This window comes from Apteryx mantelli, chromosome 8 (genome assembly GCF_036417845.1).
Source record: "Apteryx mantelli isolate bAptMan1 chromosome 8, bAptMan1.hap1, whole genome shotgun sequence".
Classification (NCBI taxonomy): Eukaryota; Metazoa; Chordata; class Aves; order Apterygiformes; family Apterygidae; genus Apteryx; species Apteryx mantelli.
In genome coordinates, this window is record NC_089985.1 from 15,151,267 (window position 1) to 15,173,318 (window position 22,052).

The following is a 22,052-nucleotide window of genomic DNA, read 5'->3' on the forward strand; positions in this document are numbered from 1 at the left end:
CGCGGCGGTCCGCGGGGGCGGGCGGCCCCGCGAGCAGGTCGGCTCCCGTTTTCGCCAGCGGGGCGCCGGCCGCAGCTCGGCCCCTCGGGGTGGGGGGGGTCTGTAATCGGCGCGATGTCGCGTCGGTTTTGGCGGAGCGCAAACAGGTCGCCTGTGCCCGGGATTAAGAGGCTTTTCTCCAGGCGCCTGGGGGCTGGCGGTGGCGTGAGGAGATTAACAGTCCCGTCGCTTCGGGTTTTTTGATCTGTTTTCCCGTCATTTATGTCTTACACCTTCATAGCAGCGGTGAGCTGAACTCGGAGGTTTTCAGGCACCTGTCTGAGATGCTTTTTCCTCCTGATTTTGTTCTAGATCGGTTAAACTACTTTTCCTCTGCAGTCTGTAGAATTTTTAAGCAAATAGGTTTTAAGTAAAATTTTAAGGAGAACTAAGCAAATTCTTGAGTAGAATTTTTGAGTAAATAAGTAGTTCGTATAGCCTAGTATCCAATGTAGGAATCTTTACTTGATGGTTATGGCATTTGTGATTTGGGAAATGTTCTGTTAACATCCGTATTTAGGCAGAGAAGCTTATATCCTGAAGTACAACCACTTATATTTTTGTCAAAGTTCTGCTGTAATACGTGTGTATTTTGTTTAAAAACATAGATTAGCGTGACAATTAATAGTCTCTTGCTCAGTAAACTTGAAGTCGTTCTTTATAATTCTCAATTCAGTGCCTATACTAAACTTTGAAAGAGCAGGTGAATACAGTTTCTTATAGAACAGTATTTGAATTTAAACTGGGCAATGTAAATTATTGTCTTTAAAATTTCAGTGCAGTTTTTTTTCATAAAACATCCAACTTAGTCAAAGTTTAATTCTGTATGTTTTCACTAGAAAGTTTACTTCATAGTCATTGACATAGCAGTTTAAGAACTTGTTAAGTTAGAACTTGTATTTCTATTAAAGCTTTGTGCTTTGAGTATGTTTTTTTTCAAATGCACCTGAAACTTACACTTTAGGACATATTGCTTCTTCAGAAGACCAGGACTAAATTGTCAGAAATAATTATAAAAGGAATAATAGAGATGAATTTACAGAACTCAGTCATGTTATGGTATAGCAATATAAGGACATAGAATATAATGGGACCACTGGTGGTTATTTACTATATAGTTTTGGATGCAGACAGCACGCCACTTCAGATAGGGAAGAATGGAGGAGGGCTTTATTTCTTGTCTGTTGCAGAGAAAGGAAAATTTTCTGTCAAATAAAAAGTAGGGAAGCTGTTTGTAAGTCAATATGTAACTTACCTAAACTGAGAAAAAAGTATACTCCGACTACATTAGTGACATTTATATATGCTAGCTTGTCCTGGTCAATGAAGCAATGGCTTTTATTTTCAATATCCAAAAAAGCAGGTCAAAGATAGATACCTGCTATACTTAAAAATCTGGAAGTTGTCTTCTTTGAAACGTCTTTCACATGTGCTCTTTCAGGATATAAATGTCAACATATTTTAAGGTCTGTCTGGAGTTTGTTTGTTTGGATTGGGGGGGAAGAGGGTTGGTAAAATAGTACCTTTTAGCACTGTGTAATGTCTTTCTCTTGATATTTTTATTGCTTTTTAATTTTATTTAACGTCCTATTTATATTATTAGGTGAGGACTGAGAAAACTGAGTTTGTTGTTGTCATATTCATGGTCTGGGGATAGTGGGGGTGATTTTTGTTGTTTTTTTCCTCACTCATGGTTTTTTTCCTCACTGTTTCATTTCACCTGCATTTGTTTCCATTAAAATCTTACAGTTTGAATTTTACCATGCTAGATCTTCTTTGAGTGAGAGCAGTGTTGTATGCCTAGAAGCATTAAAGCAGAACAGTCTTGCAACTCAGACTGTATAAAAAGATCTGAAAGACTGAGAAAGTTTATGATGTTTCTTGCTTTCTAATGTCAGATGTAAAGTAAAACAGAATTCAGTGCTGTGTCTGTGTATTTTCCTGGACCTCACTTGAAATAACGTAGAATTTGAGCCTGTAATAAAGAGAATTTTTTTTTTCTCTCCTTAAGCTTCTGTTGTTAAAAAGCTGTTGTCGAAGCACACTGAAATCCACCATTTTTAAACTGTCACGATTTCCTCTGACTAAAGGTTTTTTCAGTATTTTACCTGTTTACTTCAGCATTGCATTTCTGCTGTTTCTTCAGTTGGTCAGTATTACCAACCCTTCAGCAAAATAGACTTGGACAAGATCTGAGATATGAACAAATTTAGCATGCAATCCAGAAAGCTACCAAGAAAGCAGTGTCATATATTAGAAGTAGCAAAAGGGCGTAACATAAGCCATCCTTTCTGTATGCCACTCATGGGGTTTAAGTAGCTTCTAGATTGGTTTTATGGAAATGAATTTATCACATTTGTCGTTTTGGAGATTTTTTTTGTTTGTTTCTTTTTCCCCAATTGGTATGTTTGCAGGTTTAGAGTATACTTTATATTAAAATTATGAAGGAAAAATTACAGGTAGATAGATATGATATATTTACTTAGGCAGTGATAAAAGAATATAGTCAGCAAGTTTTCACAGCAGTTTGTAATAAACTTTACTGCTTTTCCAACAGATTTTTTAGACGTGTGAACAATGGAGGAAGAGGCAAACCAGATGCAATCCCTGAATGAAAAGGAGGTGCCGAACTCTGAAAGCGGTTATGTGTGGCACGTCACCGATATGAATCGACTGCATCGTTTCTTGTGTTTTGGTTCAGAAGGTGGTACTTACTACGTCAAGGAGCAGAAGCTGGGCTTTGAAAATGCGGAAGCTTTAATAAGACTGATTGAAGAGGGTAAAGGTTGTGATGTTGTTCAAGAAATAAAGACATTCAGTCAAGAAGGAAGAGCGGCAAAACAGGAGCCCCTGCTTTTTGCTCTTGCAGTTTGCTCGCAGTGTTCTGATACGAAAACTAAACAAGCAGCATTTAAAGCTGTTCCTGAAGTGTGTAACATACCAACCCATCTCTTTACTTTCATCCAATTTAAAAAAGATCTGAAGGAGGGCATGAGATGTGGCATTTGGGGCCGGGCACTGAGAAAAGCTGTTGCAGATTGGTACAATGGAAAGAATGGCATGGCTGTTGCTCTAGCGGCTACAAAATATAAACAAAGAAGTGGCTGGTCTCATAAAGATCTTCTGAGGTTATCCCATCTGAAACCTGCTAGTGAAGGTAATAGCTTCTTATTTTTGAAGATACTACATTTTAAACCTCTTGTATTTACCATGCAGCTATTGTGGAAGCCAAACTACCATGGTAGAATGATGATGTCTAAGTGATGGTATCTTGTAAACTGTATTTTTAAAAAATGGGTGGTATTGTCAGAAATTATACCTTTGTTCATGTTAAGAGAAGGTAAAATAATCAACTTCCAGTAATTTGTTCCTACTTATTTACAAATGATGAATAATATTTTTTCATTATTCAGGAAAATCTGTTGGTTTTGAATATGTTAGGCTTCTTACTTCCACGGAGAATAATGTAGTAAATAAAACAACTGCTCTAAGTTGTGTGTGCTTATATAACTGGCTGTATCTCAGTCTAATTGAGGCCCACCCTTTTTATAGCTGGTCAGCAAGTCTGGGAATGAACCTTAAAAAAAATAATAATAAAATAAAACTGCTAGCTGGTTTGCTTGCTAGAATGATAAATGCCAATACAAAGATGGTAATCCTTCTTTGAATATTTTTCTTTTTCAATAGGAATTGCTATAGTTACTAAATATATCACCAAAGGGTGGAAAGATGTCCAAGAGGCATATAAAGATAAAGCAGTTTCTGCTGAGACTGAAAAACTCTTAAAGTATCTGGAGGCTGTGGAGAAAGTGAAGCGCACAAAAGATGATTTGGAAGTTACTCATTTGATAGAGGAATATGGTTTAGTTAGAGAGCATCTTCTGACAAATCATCTGAAATCTAAAGAAGTAAGTAAACTTCTGTACCTTTGTATACTCTGTAGAGTAGTACTTTTCAGTGTGTTAAGTCTAGATTTCCATGAAAAAATAACTCTTATGCAAGTTTTTTTCCAAATTATGTAAGTAAGTAGCTAACTTAAAATAGTGAAGATCTTTGCATAAGTTAGACGTTTATTTTAAATACACTTACTTAATGTCCAGATGTCAATTCTTGTATTTAGGAATCTCATCTTTTTTTTCCTTCTCTTTCTTTGATGATAGGTATGGAAGGCATTGCTGAAGGAGATGTCCATTTCTGTAGTGTTGAGAAATTTAGGAAAGATGACAGCAAATTCAGTGCTTGAACCAGGAGGTTCAGAAGTAGCAATAGTGTGTGAAAGACTGGGAAATGAGAAACTACTAAAAAAGGTAAGAACTTTTTCATAATCAGTGCTTGTCTTTTTGGTTTTAATCTCTTCTGAGGCTATATTTCTTCAGATAACTTCACAAAGTAAAAAGCATGTTTATTAAGAAATGTGTAGTTTATTCTTTTTAAAAAGTGAACTGGAATACTTGCACCTTTCGTTTAAAACATCATTGCTCATTTGACTTTGCCCCTATTCCTGAAAGCACTGTGCAAGTTAAGTGTATTGACAGTTAGGATCTTTTCTTAGATTAGGGCTATGGCAAATTTCGTCTGCTGGGTTCATCTGTTGCTTCTGAGTCTTATAGTTTAGAATCAGCGATACAAACTTTAAAAGTGAGTGGAAGCTACTTGTGTAGGATCCTGGGAAGTGAATGAAGAAACTAGCATAGAAACTGAGAGAAAAAAGAAGATAGAACAGGGAGACTTTCTCCTTTCAGACTGTTTTACTGCCCATTAAGAAGGTAAGAAAACAAGAGGAAAGGAGCAAGGGAGAGCAAAATGCTTGGGAATTTAATGGTAGATAGAAAAGACAAGTGGCTTATTTTGAGAGTTTCCTGAGCTGGGGAGATTAAAGTCAGGGGACTTACCTTCCTCAAGACCATAGTGGAAATGAGAAGAACGTGGTGGTTTTTCTCATCCCACTGCTCTTCCCTTTCCCCCAGTTTCTTCTTTAATCTTACGTACCTACTGGGGCAATGGAGAAAGGAGAGCAAAAATGGCATACGATGATGGAAGAAAGACGGTGGATGAGCATTCAGATTTGTTAAGGTTTCCTGCTGGTGCTGATTAATGATGCAAACACCCCTTGAGGAAAAAGATAACAAATCGTTAATGAATCAGTAAGGCAAAGTTGTGGTGTAGAATACCTAGTGTGCAACAGTCACTAGTTTGGTTAATGTAACAAAAGCAAAAAAAAGAAGAGTTTGGACTGTGTCCTTACAGTGAGAGGAAAATGAGTGCTATGTTCTGAAAACAGCTTTTTTTTGTCTATTTCTAGTGTATCTGATTCAAAATTAGTTTTAATTTTGTTCTTTTCCTTGCTCAATTCCTTTCCCCTCAGTAGGACAGGGACTTTCTTCTACTGTGAACCCATGGTAGTAAATAGCACTGCACGCTCATAGATTAAGCTATGAAATTTCACTGAAATTTCAGGTGATGGCATTAGGTAACATTTGGAATTCATCAGACGGCCCTGGAAAGGGAATGAGGGCATTACCTGTAACTGAAAGCTGTCAATACATACAACAGCTATACAAAGACTGAGTGAGCTCTTCAAATTTAATAAATTTGAAGCAACAATATGCTAAAACAGAAATTGTGTAGTGAGATCTTATTTTTAGTATTCGTTACTTTCTTTTTTTAAAGTGAGAGTTCAGATTTTTTTAAATTTACTGTTGATGCATTTTGCCTATAGGGTAGAATACATCCATTCCATATTTTGGTTGCATTAGAAAGCTATAAAGCTGGACATGGAAGTAGAGGGAAACTTTGGTGGCGTCCTGATGAAGACATTTTAGCAGCCTTAGATGCTTCATTTTACAAAGCTTTCAAGGTAATATAGTTCTTTAATTTGTTAAGTTTTTGAAGAAGTCTGTGTTCTTAAAATTTATAAAATAATCTAGAAGCTTTCTGTTGGGTGAATAATTGTGGATAACCTGTTGGAAACCTTATAACCAAAAACTTAGTAATTGGAGCTTTATTTTATATATGTTTGTTTGTTTGTGTGTTCAAACAAACACAACTTCATGATACTCAACTTTTGGCAACATTATTGTCCTAATGTGGTCCCAGAAAGAGGAAGAGTCACTTCTAGGGTTGAAAGCAGAGGAAGAAAGAGGAAATTAATATATTACTTAATATATTACTATGTGTATGTATTTTCTTCTTTTTGCCTTTTAGACAGTTGAACCAACAGGAAAACGCTTTTTCCTTGCAGTTGATGTCAGTGCATCAATGACACAGAAAGTTTTGGGCAGTGTGCTCAATGCTAGTACAGTTGCTGCAGCAATGTGTATGGTGAGGCATTAAACTTTTTTTATTTGTGACTGTCCTAATTCTCTTGTATGCAAAGGTAGCTTGTGCTCCTCTTTTGATACAAAAGTACTCTAAAGCTGGCTAGAAATCAGAAGGAAGTGTCTATATGTTTTTGCTTGGGCACAGACAATGTGACTAGTATGACTTTGTGCCTCATTGGTAGACCAGCTGCTTGAAGTTACTGCAACCAAATTGATTAAAATTAAAAATAAAAGCAGTCCAGGCTTTACCTTAGCTGATAATACATTTAAAAATTATTCAGGAGCCTTGACAATATCATGCACGTTAGATTAAGAAATTTGGGAGAATGTATGTGTGAATTTGAGTTGTCAAGATGGCCTTTATGTCAGTTTCCTTCCCCTCAACCTGAGCTTCTAAAGCTTCTTTGAATTTTTTTGTTGCAGAAGAGTGGATCTGGTTTGTGTTTAAAAAAGTTTAGTCTCTTATGTCAAAGAGAGGAAGAGAAGAAATATGGAAGTATCTTAATTCACAGTAATTAGAGCTATTTAGCTCTGATCTTTGCAATGCCAATTTGCAGTAATATTACAGAGTATTTAAAGTGTGGAGTGAAGCATTAGTATACCTAAGGAACCATGCTGACTTAAATGTAAAAGGATATGGTGTTTTGTATATTCAGTAGGGAATACCTTGATTCAGACACTCAAAATTCTAAATACTGTAACTAATACTTTTTCCTCCTCTTTCTCAGGTTGTAGCACGTACTGAGAAGGATTCCCATATTGTTGCCTTTTCACATGAAATGGTCCCCTGCCCAGTGACAGCTGATATGACATTACCTCAAGTATTAGTGAAAATGTATGAAGTATGTAAAAAAAAAAAAAAAAAAAAAAAAAGGGGGGGGGCAGTAGCTATCATCACAGTTTAGATGTCTCTGCAGTTGCATTCTGTTTTCTTTTCTGTGTTTCGTACATGTCTGTGTAGTAAAATATTGTGGGGTTTTTTTCTTCCCTTCTACTAAGAGAAAATCCAACAAGTACCATTATTTCAACTACCTAAATATTAAACATTGCAATTTAGAATGGCAGTTAGGTCACAGTGATCTCATTGTTAGTTAGCTTGAAAAGGATACCTTAAAAAGACTGCACAAAACTGAAGTGAAATGAATAAGTGAACTGTGGTTCAACAAAGAAACCTCTGTATAGTAAAATATGAAGCTTATATAAAAGGTGATAATTTTTCACTGTTTACCAATTTCTGTAGTAATGTGTTCCATGAATAACATTTTCTTTTCTTTCCTCTTTAGATTCCAATGGGTACCACTGATTGTTCCCTTCCAATGATATGGGCTCAAAAGACACAGACAGCTGCTGATGTTTTTATTGTATTTACTGATAACGAGACATTTGCTGGAAATATTCATCCGGCAGCAGCCCTTAGGGAATACAGGGAGGTAAATATGCTTCTGACTGTTTATAGTTGATGAATACAATACAAAATAAATATTCATTATAAAAACATTTTAGAGGCTTGATTAGTTGTGTCTATACGCAGTAGATACTAATCTAAGTATTGCTAAAAACTGGTATATTCTACAGTAAGGTAGAATTAATAGTAGTAATTGCACATATTTAAACCCATTAAATTGCTAAAAGGATTTGTAGTTAACTTACATTGCTACTAGTACTGGAATATCAATAAAAATTATGTTAAGTATTCAGTGAATGTATGCATTCTTGTATGCTATATATAATTGAATTAATCCTTTATAAAAATTTCTTGCATAATGAAATTCAGTTCACAGAATGTTAAAAATTAAACTTTGGTCTCCGCAGTAGATTTCACAAAGTTGAATGAAGTAATATAATAAACCTGTAGGGGAATTGTCAAGAGGATGAGGTAATAGCAAGTTCTGAAGAAAGCTCATTTATGTTTTAAAAGGGCTGCTTAAATTTTAAGCTGAGCAGGCTCCTGTTCCTTAGCAGTTTTTCTTTTGCTTATAGTATCTGTAGACCTTTTCTTCTAATCTTACTCGAAATGGAACTACTTAAAAGTAATTTCTACAAGTATATTCCTATTACAAACTATTACTTGAACAGCAAGGTGTTTTATGTTTTCTGGGAACTATTTCTAAATTAATATCTTGTAAACTACAAAAATAATTTTTTGCAGACATATATGTGAGGACATTGATCTTCACAACATGTCCGGCCAGTTGAAATTAATACCAAGATCTTTAATAACTCACCTGGTGAACCCTTGCCACGGAGTTCTTTAGTTGAGATTAGCGCTCATTCCTACATTTGTGCTTTAAACAAAGAGTTCCCAAACTCTGGCCTTCATACCACTTGCTTTGAATTACCTTACAGGCTACTATCCTGCAAACTGACCTCATTTAGCTGAATTGTCCAGGGCAAAACTGTTGTATTTATTCAACCAACATTTGGAAATTCTTGCTTTAGACAAAAATACACTCTTTGACTCTGTTTAGATGATTTGATAATCATTACTGAAAGTTGTCTCTTAAAATGGTCTGCAGAATAGCAAATGCAGTATTTTACATTTGAAATAATCTATGAATCTTAATATTGTAGGAAAGATGTGTTAATATACCTCACTGTAATTATTTCAATTTATTTTAATAATACAGAGATTTCTCCTGCAGGTTAAGCACAATATTAACAGCTAAGATCTGCAGTTCTTGGCATGCCATCTCTAATTTCTATCAGTATGCCTTTTCAAACAGTGTTTTACGTATGCAGGATAACAAGTTACAGCCCTCTGGCATGTTTAAGTTACTGTGTATGTATGTTCTGAAAATACCTTCTTTTTTTCTTTTCCTTCCTCTAGAAAATGGGTATTCCTGCTAAACTGATTGTCTGTGGAATGACATCAAATGGTTTTACCATCGCAGATCCAGATGACAGAGGCATGTTGGATATATGTGGCTTTGATGCAGGAGCTTTGGATATTATTCGAAACTTCACTTTGGATTTGATTTAATTTTCTAGGCATCTGCTCTTCCCAGTGGGTCCATTGCTGGCAACAGACTTCACCCTGGGAACTCCCAGCCAAATATGCTTTATTAGAATATGGCACAGTATATATGTATCAGAATGTTACCTTTTTGTAAAGGGAAAACAAGAAAAGCAGATGAGAAATCATTTCTTCTTTTCCTGTTGTGCAGTTTAAAATAACAGTGGGAAGCTTGCTAAAAGTAGCTGCAGGGTTACACAATATATAATTTAATTTCATTTATAATAGCATATAAATACAGAGGGATTTTTTTTATTTTTATTTTTTTTTTCCTCCTGTCACTTTGGAATGCTTGTTTGCAAGAATAAATTGATGAGTTACTCCTGGGATGGGGCAGGAAAGAAAAGTGGTTTAGTCTTTTAATAATTTCAGTTTAACAGCAACTCATTTGAGAGGGATTTTTCTTTGGGCTTTTTTTTAATCTAGGTATTTTAAACAAGTTACTAAGATTCAGCAGTTTCCACTGTTGTACTTTGAATCTAAAAAAGAAATGATTTCTGGCACATGTGAGACCATGTAACTGTGATGCAGTATAAAAGTTACCTGGTGAAATTTTACATTGATAACACTGAAAGTAGAAGAACTCATGCTGATCTTTTCTATTAGAAGATTATTATCTGGATTTTCAGGAATAAAATTTAATTCCTTTTTTATAAATTGAGGAACAGGTTCTGTACGATGTAGTTTCAGAAGTGCTGTTATAGAATTGATGTGCTTTGCAGGAAGTTTTACAAACTTCTTAGTAGAGAAAGAGTTTGGAAATGGCTAGGAAGCCACATTCGATCCATGTTTCAACTTCAGGTAGCATCAGTACACTTTCAGTGAGGAAGATCAACAAGTGCATGTGTCTTAGCATACTCTTAAAGTTAAGTGGTAACAACCAGAAACAAATCAGTTTCATTTTTCAAAATAATAATGTATTTAATGATACAGAAACAATCTTCTTAATGAGAGTATTTCATTTTTTATCTCTTTATAGATTAATGTTACTTCTGATTTCTTAATTTAATTCAGTCTAACATTTTCTCAAAACTACCTCCGGTTTATAGTGAGCAATTCTTAAAATTTTTTCTGAAATGTACAGTTACCTCCTTCATGTTCTCAAAATCTTGTTTAGCAAGAGATCAAAACTGGATTTTTTTTTTTTTTTAAAGTCTGATAATAAGAGGGTGAATAAATAAGGAGAAAGCTGGTGAATTTCTTACCACTTTGGGACAGGAATTGATAGCAATTCATGTGTATGCGTATTTAAGAGTGTGTGTGTGTGTGTGTGTGTGTGTGTGTATGCGTGTGGGGGGAGTTAAAAGATCTCTTTAATGGATCACAAACTTAGAAGATGAGAGGGGTTTTTTTAGTGATGTTTTTACACAATCCCCTAAGACATATGTATGTCAGTCTTTTTTATGCCAGTTCTGGCTCTTTTAAACACTGAATTTGTTGTTAATTTGAAAATAACTATAGCTTATGAAAATAAGCCAATTGTGGTAACTTACATGAAGGACCGTTATTTTCTGCTTAAAAAAAAAATAAAACAAAGCAGATTTTAAATTTAAAATTCAAGTTCCTATTATACTTTTGATACTTAGAATACTTTTCATTATGCCTCGCAGGTACTGACTGTAAATTCAAAGCTTGCATTCCGTAGGATGGATATCTTTTTTGGTGCTATCTAAAATGCAAGATTGCATGTTGCTGAAGGTATTGTGCTACATGCTCATACCGTACCTTAACGAATGAATCAAAACAGTGAAGGAAGCCTAGTCTGACATTAATCTACAAAAACACTATTGAGTTGTTTCAAAACCATGGCTTAAAGAACTGATGGTAGGAATGTTAGCTTTTAGTAGAAATGGATGTCATTTACTTCTGAATTATCACTACTGTTAAAATACAGCTGTGATAGAACGCTTGAAAAATGCAGGAACTTGTCAGATAACATCCAGAAAAAAGCGTTCCTACAAAAACTGAGAAATAGCACTTTGAGTTTGAAAAAGAAAATTAGCTACTTTCTGTTAAAAGTTTTTACCAATTTTAGTATCCTTGCTAATTGTGAATATGGTCACCATGTATATGGGGAATAAACTGACTTGATCAATATATGTTAATAATTATTCCAAGTAAATGCACTGATGTTTTGGGATTGGTTTTGGCAGTAGTGTGTTTTAAATGACAAAAGGATTAAATTACTACCAAAAACAATCTAGTTAGATGTTTACTACTAAGCTAGACATGTTGAAAATAACAGGTAGATAAATATCTTTTACAAGTACCTTTTCTTATTTGAAGTAGTATTTGTGGAGTAATAGGTATTATTTTGGACTAAATATGAAATGAAAAACTTAAACAGGTATTCCAAGTAGCTTCATGCATTTTTTGCATAAATTTACTGCAAATAAAAGTATTAGATTAGACTAATTGCTAACAGATTGAAGAGTTAGGGTAGTGCTGCATCTTTGAAAGCAGTCCAGTTTAAATACAAATCCTTGAACTAGAGTGAAAGTGAAGGTGAAAATTTCAGTAGAACTTATAGAAAATGTAGCTCCCTATATCTATTGACATTGCATAGCTGTGCCATCTGTGTTACAAATTGTATCCAGTTGTCCATGCTGGAGTACATAATATGCTCCAAAATATTTACCATATTCCTAAACTAAAAAGTACTGTTATAGTAGAATACTATATTCTAAATGGTTTGGTTGTACTAATGTAAAACTAGCACCAATGAGGTCATGTTGTTTTCCGCTCCTCCCAGCTTTCCCACAGGTGGTTAAGTAGAATTTGCTTCTTCCTTCTCAGAAAGATAAAGCAGAAGTCATAATTGTTCATCTTTATATGGATGTTTTCTGAGCTTCACAGACATCATGTCTGGCAGGAGTTGGGAACAGTGCAGGATGGTTGATATCACCTGAATCCTTTAAGGTTTCCACACAGAGGAAAGACTGAAGTAAATGCTAGCAGCTGAAACTTTGTAGTGAGTGTGCTGCCCCTTGTCCCCACTGTTTTCTATCCGGTATTGTTATTACCCTACAGTAAGGAGCGTGGAAGAATGATGCTGCATATTCCTTTTCCATAGACTGGATCTTGTTCATCTGTCCATATGTTGAGGCTTGGGGATAGTGTGACTCACTTGCCATAACATAAATTTGTCTTGGTTTTAGTCTTTAGTTATTAAAATTAAGCTGATATTTTCCAAAATGATATATAGACATGTAATGAAGCAATAATTACTGTAATGTTTTAAAAAAAAGTGAGCAAAGGCAAAGTTGCTAAGCTTAATAGTTAATTCAGTATATCATAAGCAACTTCTCCTTTCACCAGACAGGAGACAAGACCCTTTCAAGTTAATGTTGTTTGCACTGGAGGAACTCTTTGACTGACAAAACAAAAATGGGGCTATAATTGCACACTGCAGTTTGTCAGTAAAAATAGAAAAGTTTAAAGATGCTGATAATTTTATTCAAAACAAAACAAAAAGTCTAAACGCAGAGTGCAGATATAGACAGGGTGAACACTGATGTCCTGATGTCTGACTGTCAGAATTATTAGGCTTTCAGTTTGACTTTCATTTCACTGTGACCACATTAACAATTCTTATAGTCTTAGACATAGTAGTCTAATACTCTTAATGTTCAGGCACTTTAGTTTTAAGAAAAAAGAAAAGGATGTAACATCTAGAAGCATAGTAGAGGTATAACATCTATCTGTAATGAAGGCTGTAACTGATGGACTTCAGAGGTCAGGTTTCTGCATGGGAGTGATACAATCAAAAGTGTGGAGAAGGCAGACAGTACTCAAGATTTCTTAAAAGTTGTGCAACACATACATCAGCTATATAATATAATAAACTGAATAAAGACTAATATTTTTGCTAAGAATTAGAATTTCATGCCAGGTATTTTGGACCTTTAACAATGAAGAGGAGAATTTGAGATGCTTATAGAACTTGAATACAGGGGAAATTGGGGTCTTTACAATCCTGTTTTTTAGGAAGAAAAAAAAAAAGAAAAAAAAAAAGTCATCTAAAGATAGGCTAGTTTCACAGTCAGCAAGGCCAATCTGTTTAACTGCCCACTATGTAATGGCCACTAATAACTGTCCATAAAATTTCCTGCTGCTTAAAACCACTGTTAAACCTGTTTGATAAACATAATCATTGGGCTTTTTTGGTTTGTTTTGGGGATTATTTGGTTTAGGTTTTTTGGGGGGGTCCATAAATGGGTCTGGCTTTAAAAGGTCAGTATTCAATAAAGTATATATTCTTGGCTTTAAAAGTACATGAACACTTTTGGAAATGTATTTTAGTAATGGCTCCATCTAAAAAACACTAGGAAAATGTTTTTCTCCATTGCAAAGATGCCGTGCTGCTTAATGCTGCATCTAACTGGTAGCTCACCATATCAGAAGCATTATTATCGGTTCCAGTTCTTTTAGCTCTTCTATTACCTTTTCTCTTTGCCCTTCCTTTTCCCTGTTGATGTTGGATTATTTTTTTCCTTTCCCATCTCCCTGACACCTCTGCTTTATACTAGAATCTCTTTTCCCATACAGACTGTTTTTCATGCCTTTCATGCCCCTGTTCTTACTCTGCCTTGCTGTTATTGGGCATGCTAGCTTAGCTAAGTAACTTGCACTAAAACTGACATCATATTTATCTTAATTTTAAAAACTAGTCAAAGTTTTTCTTTTCTTTTATTATATAAATCTCTCAAAAATATTCAATTTGCTGTATCAATCAAATTTTTGGTAAAATTATGCTTGTAGATCAATCACAGTAGCAGATTTTTTTCCTGAAAAATGTTTGTTTAAAAAAAAACTATCTAAATGGCTTTATTCTTATAAAATAACCCTTTAGTATTGGCCTGTGCAAATTTAAAGCTTCTTTCTAGAATTGGTTCAGTGGGTAGGAGCTTTCCATTCTGTCAGATATGACCAAATTGCTGTTATCTACAGATTAGGGAAATGTTTAAATGGATATTCTTGATAGATGGGCAACTTACTTGCAGTATTGGTTAGAGAAAAGTGTTAAAGAATAGTATGTAGATACCAACCTGAGCAAAGACCCATTTCTTTTGTTTGCGCTTTTAGTGGGTTTAATAGCATTTCATTGGTTTACAGGTTATTTAGCTATTTGCAATGGTTCACAGTGGACAAATATGCTGTAAGTAAACTGTTTTAAGGGCTTTATGGCTGGAAAAAGATTTCATCACATCATGATACAGCGTAATATACAACATTGCTGAGTTAAGGGTTATGGGAAAAATGTACATCAGTAGAACACTGGTATATGCTGCTCTGAGAGCTAAGATTAAGGTTAGCCAATTTCAGCAGGAGGTATAGTGTCTTCAAATATGTGTGCATCCATTTGGATTTATATTTCTGATACTGTAAAATGTGATGTTTTTTCTTTAGGTATTTCTGCATTCTGAATTTAAGTTTAAATAAATATATATATATGCATATATATATGTGGTACATTAAGAACTTTTAAAAATGCTTCATTAAGAAATAATGAATAGAAATAGCTGTTTTGCTAATGTTAACAGCTGTTTAGTTAAGCACGAGTGACAAATAAAATGTCTATTCTATTACATTCCCATATAAAAGTGCAGTTCTACTCTTAAAAATAATTCTGTGTAAAGAAGCAACAGATCAGTGCATTCACAGCTCTATCTGCTAAGTTAACTAACTTGAGATGTTTGTTTCCAGCTTCTCACGCTTCTTAGAAGCATGGTATTTGAGCTGGATGAGCACATACGTCTTAAATAGTATCAGTATTATAAATTTAATTCCTATTACAGAATCTTTTAGTGGGTAATTTTTAGCATTCAGATCCCAAGTTGAATCTGTGAAGGCAAAAATCTCGTGGAGACATTGCTAAACAAAAAAAAAATGGAAATTTTTAATGACAATTTTTGAATCCATTTTTCAGAGTAGAATCACACTTTAACTGCCATATCATGTTTAATAACTTAAACACAACATGGCTTTTTGCCATCCAAAAATGAAGGCACTGTCTTGCTGCTGCTTTCTATGAAATGGTACAAAGTTCATGAGAAAACATTTGGATGAGGAGCCTATATATGGTGGTAATAATAATAAACCCTTTGAGTGCCTTAAGACATATCTTTCTTTAATAAACAGGCACTCATTAGTATCTGCGGGCATACAATATGTTTCCTCAGTTGTTAATGGAATTTTGCCTTACATGACAATGCCCTGGAATTTCAAACTGTAGAACTCAAAGGGTTATTTTAGACTCCTGTTTGGGGTTTTTGCTTTTTTTTTTTTTTTAAACGAGGAACAAAATGAAAAGTGAAATCTTTAAAAAATTCCTTTGCATGCTATTATTTTTTTAACATAATGGATTTACCAGCTTTCAAGTGTGAAAGTTAATCTTCTGAGAACATAACTGGCCTAAGAATTCTACACAGAGAAAAAGAATACATGGTTACCAGCATATGTGCAAAATAAATTGCTTTAGTAATTATGGATTTAGGGAGAGAGATACATTTGTGTGTGTTTAACCTGATGAGTGTGTCCTTGTAAACAATTTTAAGGCAGTGATGAAACTAGCAAAACGTAGTAAACTGCAATAATAAAGCTATAACAGGGTCAGTGTGTTTAGTTAGCTCATTACACGTTAAAGATGCACTGTGCAGAGAATTTTATATTGAAGACTTTCTATGAGTTAATTGATTTAAATTTCACACTTGCATCACAGAAATGAATGAATTTTTCAAATTCAGATGATTTTCTTAAGATTTCAGTTATCTGAGCTGAAGACAAATTTGATGCTTTACTTCCTTGAGGGCAGAAAGTAGTTTGAATGCATGCAGTGCCCAAAACAATGGAGACAACAGGAGCCCTATTCACAAGTAGTGAATAAAACTTAATTGACTATAAAGTTTTTATTCTTCAACTGTGCACCTTTAATAGTGTAATGGTCCCTTTTACAGAAGAAGGGAATATATTTTCCTATTTGCATATGAACATTCTTAAGACACCAGTCTTGGCATTGCCTGGTCTGGCTTTGGATGTACATTATACTGAAACAATTGTGGGGTTTTTTTAGATGTTTAACTGCAAGTGAAAATCGCTAGTAAACTGCATTCTGACTGTAGAATTTAACTATGTAATAAACTCTATGCATATTAGACCCGTTTTACTTGGTTGTAAGTTTCATAATAATGTTGGCTTAATCTTAACCTAGTATGTAGCTGTGCAGTTCAGTGACTGCAAGCCATCTGGCTCCCCCAAAAGGATATTCCTGAATTACACTGTTTATAGACTGATACTTCACTGTGTAAAGATGAGACAGCAATTATCTACCCCTGTAAAGCTCCAAGAATCTTTATTTGCTTTTTCCCTTAGCACTTGGACTTACATTTTGGGAACTGAAATATGAGGGAGTCAAAGGAATAAAGACAGACATCCTATAACATGTCTCCAGAACTGTCAGGAGTGGCTACTGCCTAGGTCTTCCAGAGACATTTATAGATACAGAAAACTTATCAAGGAAGTTGGTTAGGACTGGAAGATTCCCCCACCAAAGATCCTAAGATAGGATAAAAACTGAGCTAGTCTTAAAACAATGATTAACCCATTGCAAGCACATGTCAGAAGGGACTGGATAGTAGTAGATCTATCTAACTCTCTGGTCCTAAGGCCACTAAACCAAGTCTAGTGTGACAGCACTTCAGTAGCCTTTACTCTGGCTCTTGAGGCTGGCTAACTGTTGAACAACAGCAGCTCATTCGACTTTGATAATTCCTCTAGTGTAGGCGTGTGTCAACTTTAAGAGAAGTCTGCATTCTCCACTGCCAAAACCTGTGGCTTGAGAAACCAACTGAACCCTTTTTTGCAGTGGTAACTGAATGCTTTGTCCCCCAATATGACATACCATGTTTCAGAGCAATTCAAATAAAGTACATAGATTTCAGAACTTTTTCAATACAGATTAAACTCTTCTATTTAAAGCAGAAATAGATTCAGCTGCAATACATATAAAGTAAGTTCTGAAAGAATTTAAGTTCCCCAATGCCCTCAAATATTTGTTAAATTATCAAGTAATAAACTGACAAATACCCCAATACAAAAATTATATGATACAAAAGTCTCACAGATGAAAGATTAACTCCATATAAAAGTTTAATGATGCAGTTATCAGATGCACCACTTAAGTTACTGTAACTTTACACTTATTTTTATAAACAGTGACTACAAGAGAAAAGTAAACCTACTTCCCATAATACCATCCTCCTCTATTAAAATAGATTACTAGAGCACTTCAGATGCCACTCACTGACTAATTCCATATTTGCAATAGCTTATTTCCATAATTTAAACACAGCACAATGGCAAGTTTGTAGAAGTACAATTTAATTTGAGTAAATAGTAAAGGAAATACTTGTTTTTAAAATATACATATGCCACTGAAAACATCAGAAGTTTAACTGTAGACACCGCTTTTAGTAGAAGGAAAAGATTCTAAACTAGTACAAGTATGTAGAAGTACAATAAAGTAATATCAGGCTTTATATATATTAACATCACTACAAACTTGTTTTGCTTTGTACTTTCTTCATGATGACCATTTGACATTCAGAGAAGAAATAAATTTAAAGGAATTATTAAACTGAACTGTGACCATTTATTGTAACTATGGTGGAACAAAATTAGAAAGCAAATTAATTTGCAGCATAAAATACTGGATTCTTCAAAATTTTTTAGCAGTGTGCAGAAAATCTTCAAGAGAAATTTTGTAGGAAACAGCAATGCAGGTCTCATTATCACCCATTTCACATGCATTGGTATAGTATTTTTCTAACACATAAATCTATATTTCTCCATAGTATCAGGACGTAAGAGCAATAAAAGACATCAGCTATGAGACATCATCACTTAAGAGCCCCAAGAGGTAGATGATGGTTTTTAATCGCTATTTTGGTTGTAGTGAAGCTGAGGCAAGGAGACCAAATAATTTGCCAAGCCCATGAAGTCTGTGTCAGAAAATGATCTGTGGTTCGGAAAGCCATGTCCTGACGTCCTGTTAAGTCCAGCTGATGGTGTACACCTTTGTAGTATACCTTTGTGACCTTTTAACTTGTCTGAAATTCTAACTGTGCAAAAGGCTGAAAACAAACAAGACTAAGCTAGGCTAGATGGCTGTTCAGGATTTTCTTCTCACTTGACATTGATGAACTAATGGAAGCAGCTTGCCTTCCTCATGAAGCCTTTGAGTATCTGTAGCACCTCCAACAAAAGTCCCATTGACAAACACCCTCGGGACCTAGCAAGCATATGAAAATCGCATCAGTTACTTTTAGGAACTAAGATAAAAATCTGAAGTGAACCAATATAGGGACTGTAGTACTCAAACGCCAACCTTCTATGTATCTGATATTTATACTCATAATATACATATTAATATGTTTTAATATTACCATATGATTCATATACATTTCCATAACATTTATATAGAAGAGAAACTGTTAACATTTCACACACCACTCAAAATTAGGATAAAGTCATTATGAGAGATTGCAATAAATACAAAAAAAATTGAGTTAAGTTAGACTATGTAAAATTAAAGGAATTGCAACATAATTGTCAAGAAAATGGAGTAAATAACTCTATACAAACTAAAGCTGACTTTTATACTTCAACCAAACCTACAGCTTCAGTGGCAGTACAAAAAAGATAACATCTGAGGAATACTCACACGATCTCATGAGGAAGAGACATTAGAGAATCCTTCTGCAGTACCTTGTATTTAATTTAGGAGTTCATATTCAAAGTTTATCTTGCCTCAAAAAAGTGCAGAAGTTGTGAGCATAGTCCACGAATAACATATCTGCAACATAATGTCTTTTTTTATAAGATCTAAGAAGATATACTTACTGTTCTGCCACCAGTCATCTGTTCAAGAATGTCTTGGAACTGACTTCCATTTTTATTCACATCAAGTTCTACAGCTGTGTAATTTACATTCATACCCTCAAAAAGTTTTTTTGCCATTTTGCAGTAGAAGCATGTTGTTTTAGAGAAAATCACGACACAGTTGTCTGAAATAATCTCCTGTATATTCAAAAGAACATTCAAGTCAGTGTGCTTTGTAATTAACTCCATGTATTTTAACAGTATCTAACAGTCACAAAAACAAACACATAAGTTAGAAATCTCCTATTATGGTACCAAATACAGGAAAATTACTCCCTTTAAAGGTTTTGGGGGCATTTTTAACAAGAAATGAGGAGTTCCCAGCCATGCTATGGGGATGGCTGACTATTTCTTAAGAATCTTCCTAACCACTATACTTCATTCTCATTTTTTAAGGTAAACTGAAAAGCTTGTTTGGCTTCTAAGTTCTCCCTACTTCTAATCCAGAGCCACAAGAATCTTAATGTGAGGTGTAAGCCACTTTTCTTTAAAAATTATTTGCAAGATAGTCAAACAAGAAGCAGAATAGTGACTTCCACCAAGGTATCTGTCAGGAAGATACCATCAACTGTATGGTGAGCACAAATCATTCACTACCTGTTTGTCCTGAAGACATCTATGGTGGCCTAGCACCTCCTGTAGGGAAGCATCCCATACTTTCACATCAGAATCAAAATCACTTCTCACCTGACTGCCAGGAAAGTCAGATCCTCAACCTCAGAAGTGGAGCTGCACTTGGCCTGAGGCCAAAGAGTAGTTGCTCCAATGGAACACAAGTGCAGTGAGGCACAACCTCAGTCATCCGCAGAACTACACTGAAGATAAGGTGACCGACTCTCCTCGTTCCTTAAGGCCTCAGTAAAAGCTACACACTGTTCTTCAAGGCTAGCTCAGTGATCAGAACTGTCCCAACTGCAAGTAGAATACTTGCAATCAGTTAAAACTTAGCAGTATCTAACTTTCAGGAATCCTGTAGTTTTTCCTCTTAAGGGAGCAAAGAAACAGAGTAGAGTTAGCATTAACAATCTCCAACCAGAAGCCCTGCTTCCACCTATGAAGCTGTGTATTACCTGCAACTGACTTCAGAGTGAGCAGAATTATTGTGGGGACTGTGGCCTACCCTAAGCCTCTCTTGCTCTCTGATCACAGACCTCTTACAAACTGTAGAGGCTGTATCTCCTTGAAGTATTAATACAGCTAATGTTTGCCTGTCTGTAAGGCAAACAGGATATGCTAATGATAAGGAGACTGGCAAAAAAGGGTATGAGTGGGAAGAAAGAGAGACCCCTATTACTTTACTGCAAGTATATCCAAGGTGGTTTTGCACTGTCACTTAGTATCAGTTCTTACTTGAAATCAGTAATTTTACAAGATTTAATGCCCAGTACTGATGACAATACTGAATTTAACTAGAACACGGGAAAAACAAAAAAAGGATCCAGCCTAGGAAGATGCAGCCAGTACTTTTTAATAAACATAAAGAACCAATTCAACATGCAGAGCTATTTACAGCATATCTTTGTATAACTTAAGAAAAAAACTGAAAGTAACTATCACTTTTGCAAACATTGAAAATGACTAGAAATCTCAAAAATAATTTGTTACCTGTATTTGATTCACAGCAGCATCATTAGACAATTCTACAGAAGTAGGCAGCCTATTTCCCATCCTAAAACTAAAAAGAAATGAAAAAGTCAGATACTCAAGCTTTCAACCAAACAACACATTATTACAGCTCACAAATTATATTAAGGGCTGGTTTCATTCAAGCCATACAAGGGTTGGTTCTGTTTAAATATCCAATGGGATTTCTCCCTTGCACATAAATTCTTTCAGCATGCAATGCCAAATCTCATTAGCTCTCACATGCTTGCAGCAGGACCCAAATAAAGAGTCTGATTCAGAGTTTAACCAAAACGGTTGTCTTTACAAGAAGTTTTTTTTTTTTTTAATTACAATGACAGCATGCACGTACAAGCGTCAAAATAAGGCACGGGGCATTCCCCTGCAGGGGTTGCTCGGAGGCCTGCACACCCCGAGGCCAGCCGGGACGCTCCCCTCGGGGTTCCCCGCGGCCCGGCCCCTGCCGGCTCCCCCCTCAAGAGGCCCGCAGGCCGCTGGAAGGCCTTGCGCCGGCGGGGAGCTGCCGGCCCCGCCACCCACCACCCCGCACCGACCCGCGCCACCGCCACAGCGCCGCTCCGCGCAGCGCCCTCTGCAGGGCCATGGCGGCCCGCAGGAAGGGGCGGGGCTCCCCCGCAGTCCTCACCGCGGTCGGGCCACCGTAGGCCCCCGCCCCTCCTCCCGAGGGGGCGCTGGGCTGCCCGCGGCGCTGCCGGTGCCCGGGAGCACCCGCCGGCCGGGGGAGGGGGAAATGCCCTCCTTGCGCAGGCGCAGTCGGTGGCGCGCGGCGTGGCTGTTGGCGTGGCCGTTGGCGGAGGGGGGATGCAGCGCCGCGTGCGGCGCCTCAGGTGGAGAAGCTGCTAGGGGCGGCCAGCGGCTGCGGGGAGCGTTGAGGGAAGGAGCGGGGAGCCAGGCGTATTTTCAAGAGCAGCGGGGAGAGGGGTGTGGCGGCAGGGAAGGAAGAGAGTCTCCCGGCTGTGAGGAGGCTCCTCGGAGGGAAAAGAGGCGCGGGGGCCTGAGGCGCTTTGTTTGTAGCCAAGGCAGGGTGAAGACGAGGAGGGCCGTTCAGTCAGTTAAAGCTGTGTTCAAAGGGCGATAGTTACACACTGTTGTTACGG

General features: G+C 36.3%; 2 protein-coding genes across 5 annotated transcripts; one reads left to right on the plus strand and one right to left on the minus strand.

Moving 5' to 3' along the window:
* Positions 1 to 270: 270 nt before the first annotated feature.
* RO60 (Ro60, Y RNA binding protein) lies at positions 271 to 16,526 on the plus strand. 4 transcript variants are annotated; one of them, XM_067300759.1, is made up of 9 exons: positions 271 to 285; positions 2,597 to 3,196; positions 3,727 to 3,947; positions 4,200 to 4,346; positions 5,759 to 5,896; positions 6,244 to 6,360; positions 7,088 to 7,201; positions 7,643 to 7,789; positions 9,187 to 16,526. In XM_067300759.1, exons 2-9 carry the CDS (start codon positions 2,617 to 2,619, stop codon positions 9,337 to 9,339), a joined length of 1,617 nt encoding a protein of 538 aa, XP_067156860.1. In that variant the 5' UTR covers positions 271 to 285; positions 2,597 to 2,616; the 3' UTR covers positions 9,340 to 16,526. The 4 variants fall into 4 exon arrangements, with proteins under 4 accessions (XP_067156860.1, XP_013816714.1, XP_067156861.1 ...); XM_013961260.2 differs by lacking the exon at positions 271 to 285 and adding an exon at positions 1,469 to 1,505; XM_067300760.1 differs by lacking the exons at positions 271 to 285; positions 5,759 to 5,896 and adding an exon at positions 1,469 to 1,505.
* A 976-nt stretch (positions 16,527 to 17,502) lies between these two features.
* GLRX2 (glutaredoxin 2) lies at positions 17,503 to 21,556 on the minus strand. Its single transcript, XM_067300762.1, has 4 exons — positions 21,489 to 21,556; positions 20,917 to 20,986; positions 19,273 to 19,449; positions 17,503 to 18,661 (listed from the first exon to the last, which is right to left on the minus strand). The coding sequence occupies exons 1-4, from the start codon at positions 21,536 to 21,538 to the stop codon at positions 18,542 to 18,544; spliced, it is 417 nt and encodes a 138-aa protein (XP_067156863.1). The 5' UTR covers positions 21,539 to 21,556; the 3' UTR covers positions 17,503 to 18,541.
* Positions 21,557 to 22,052: the final 496 nt, after the last annotated feature.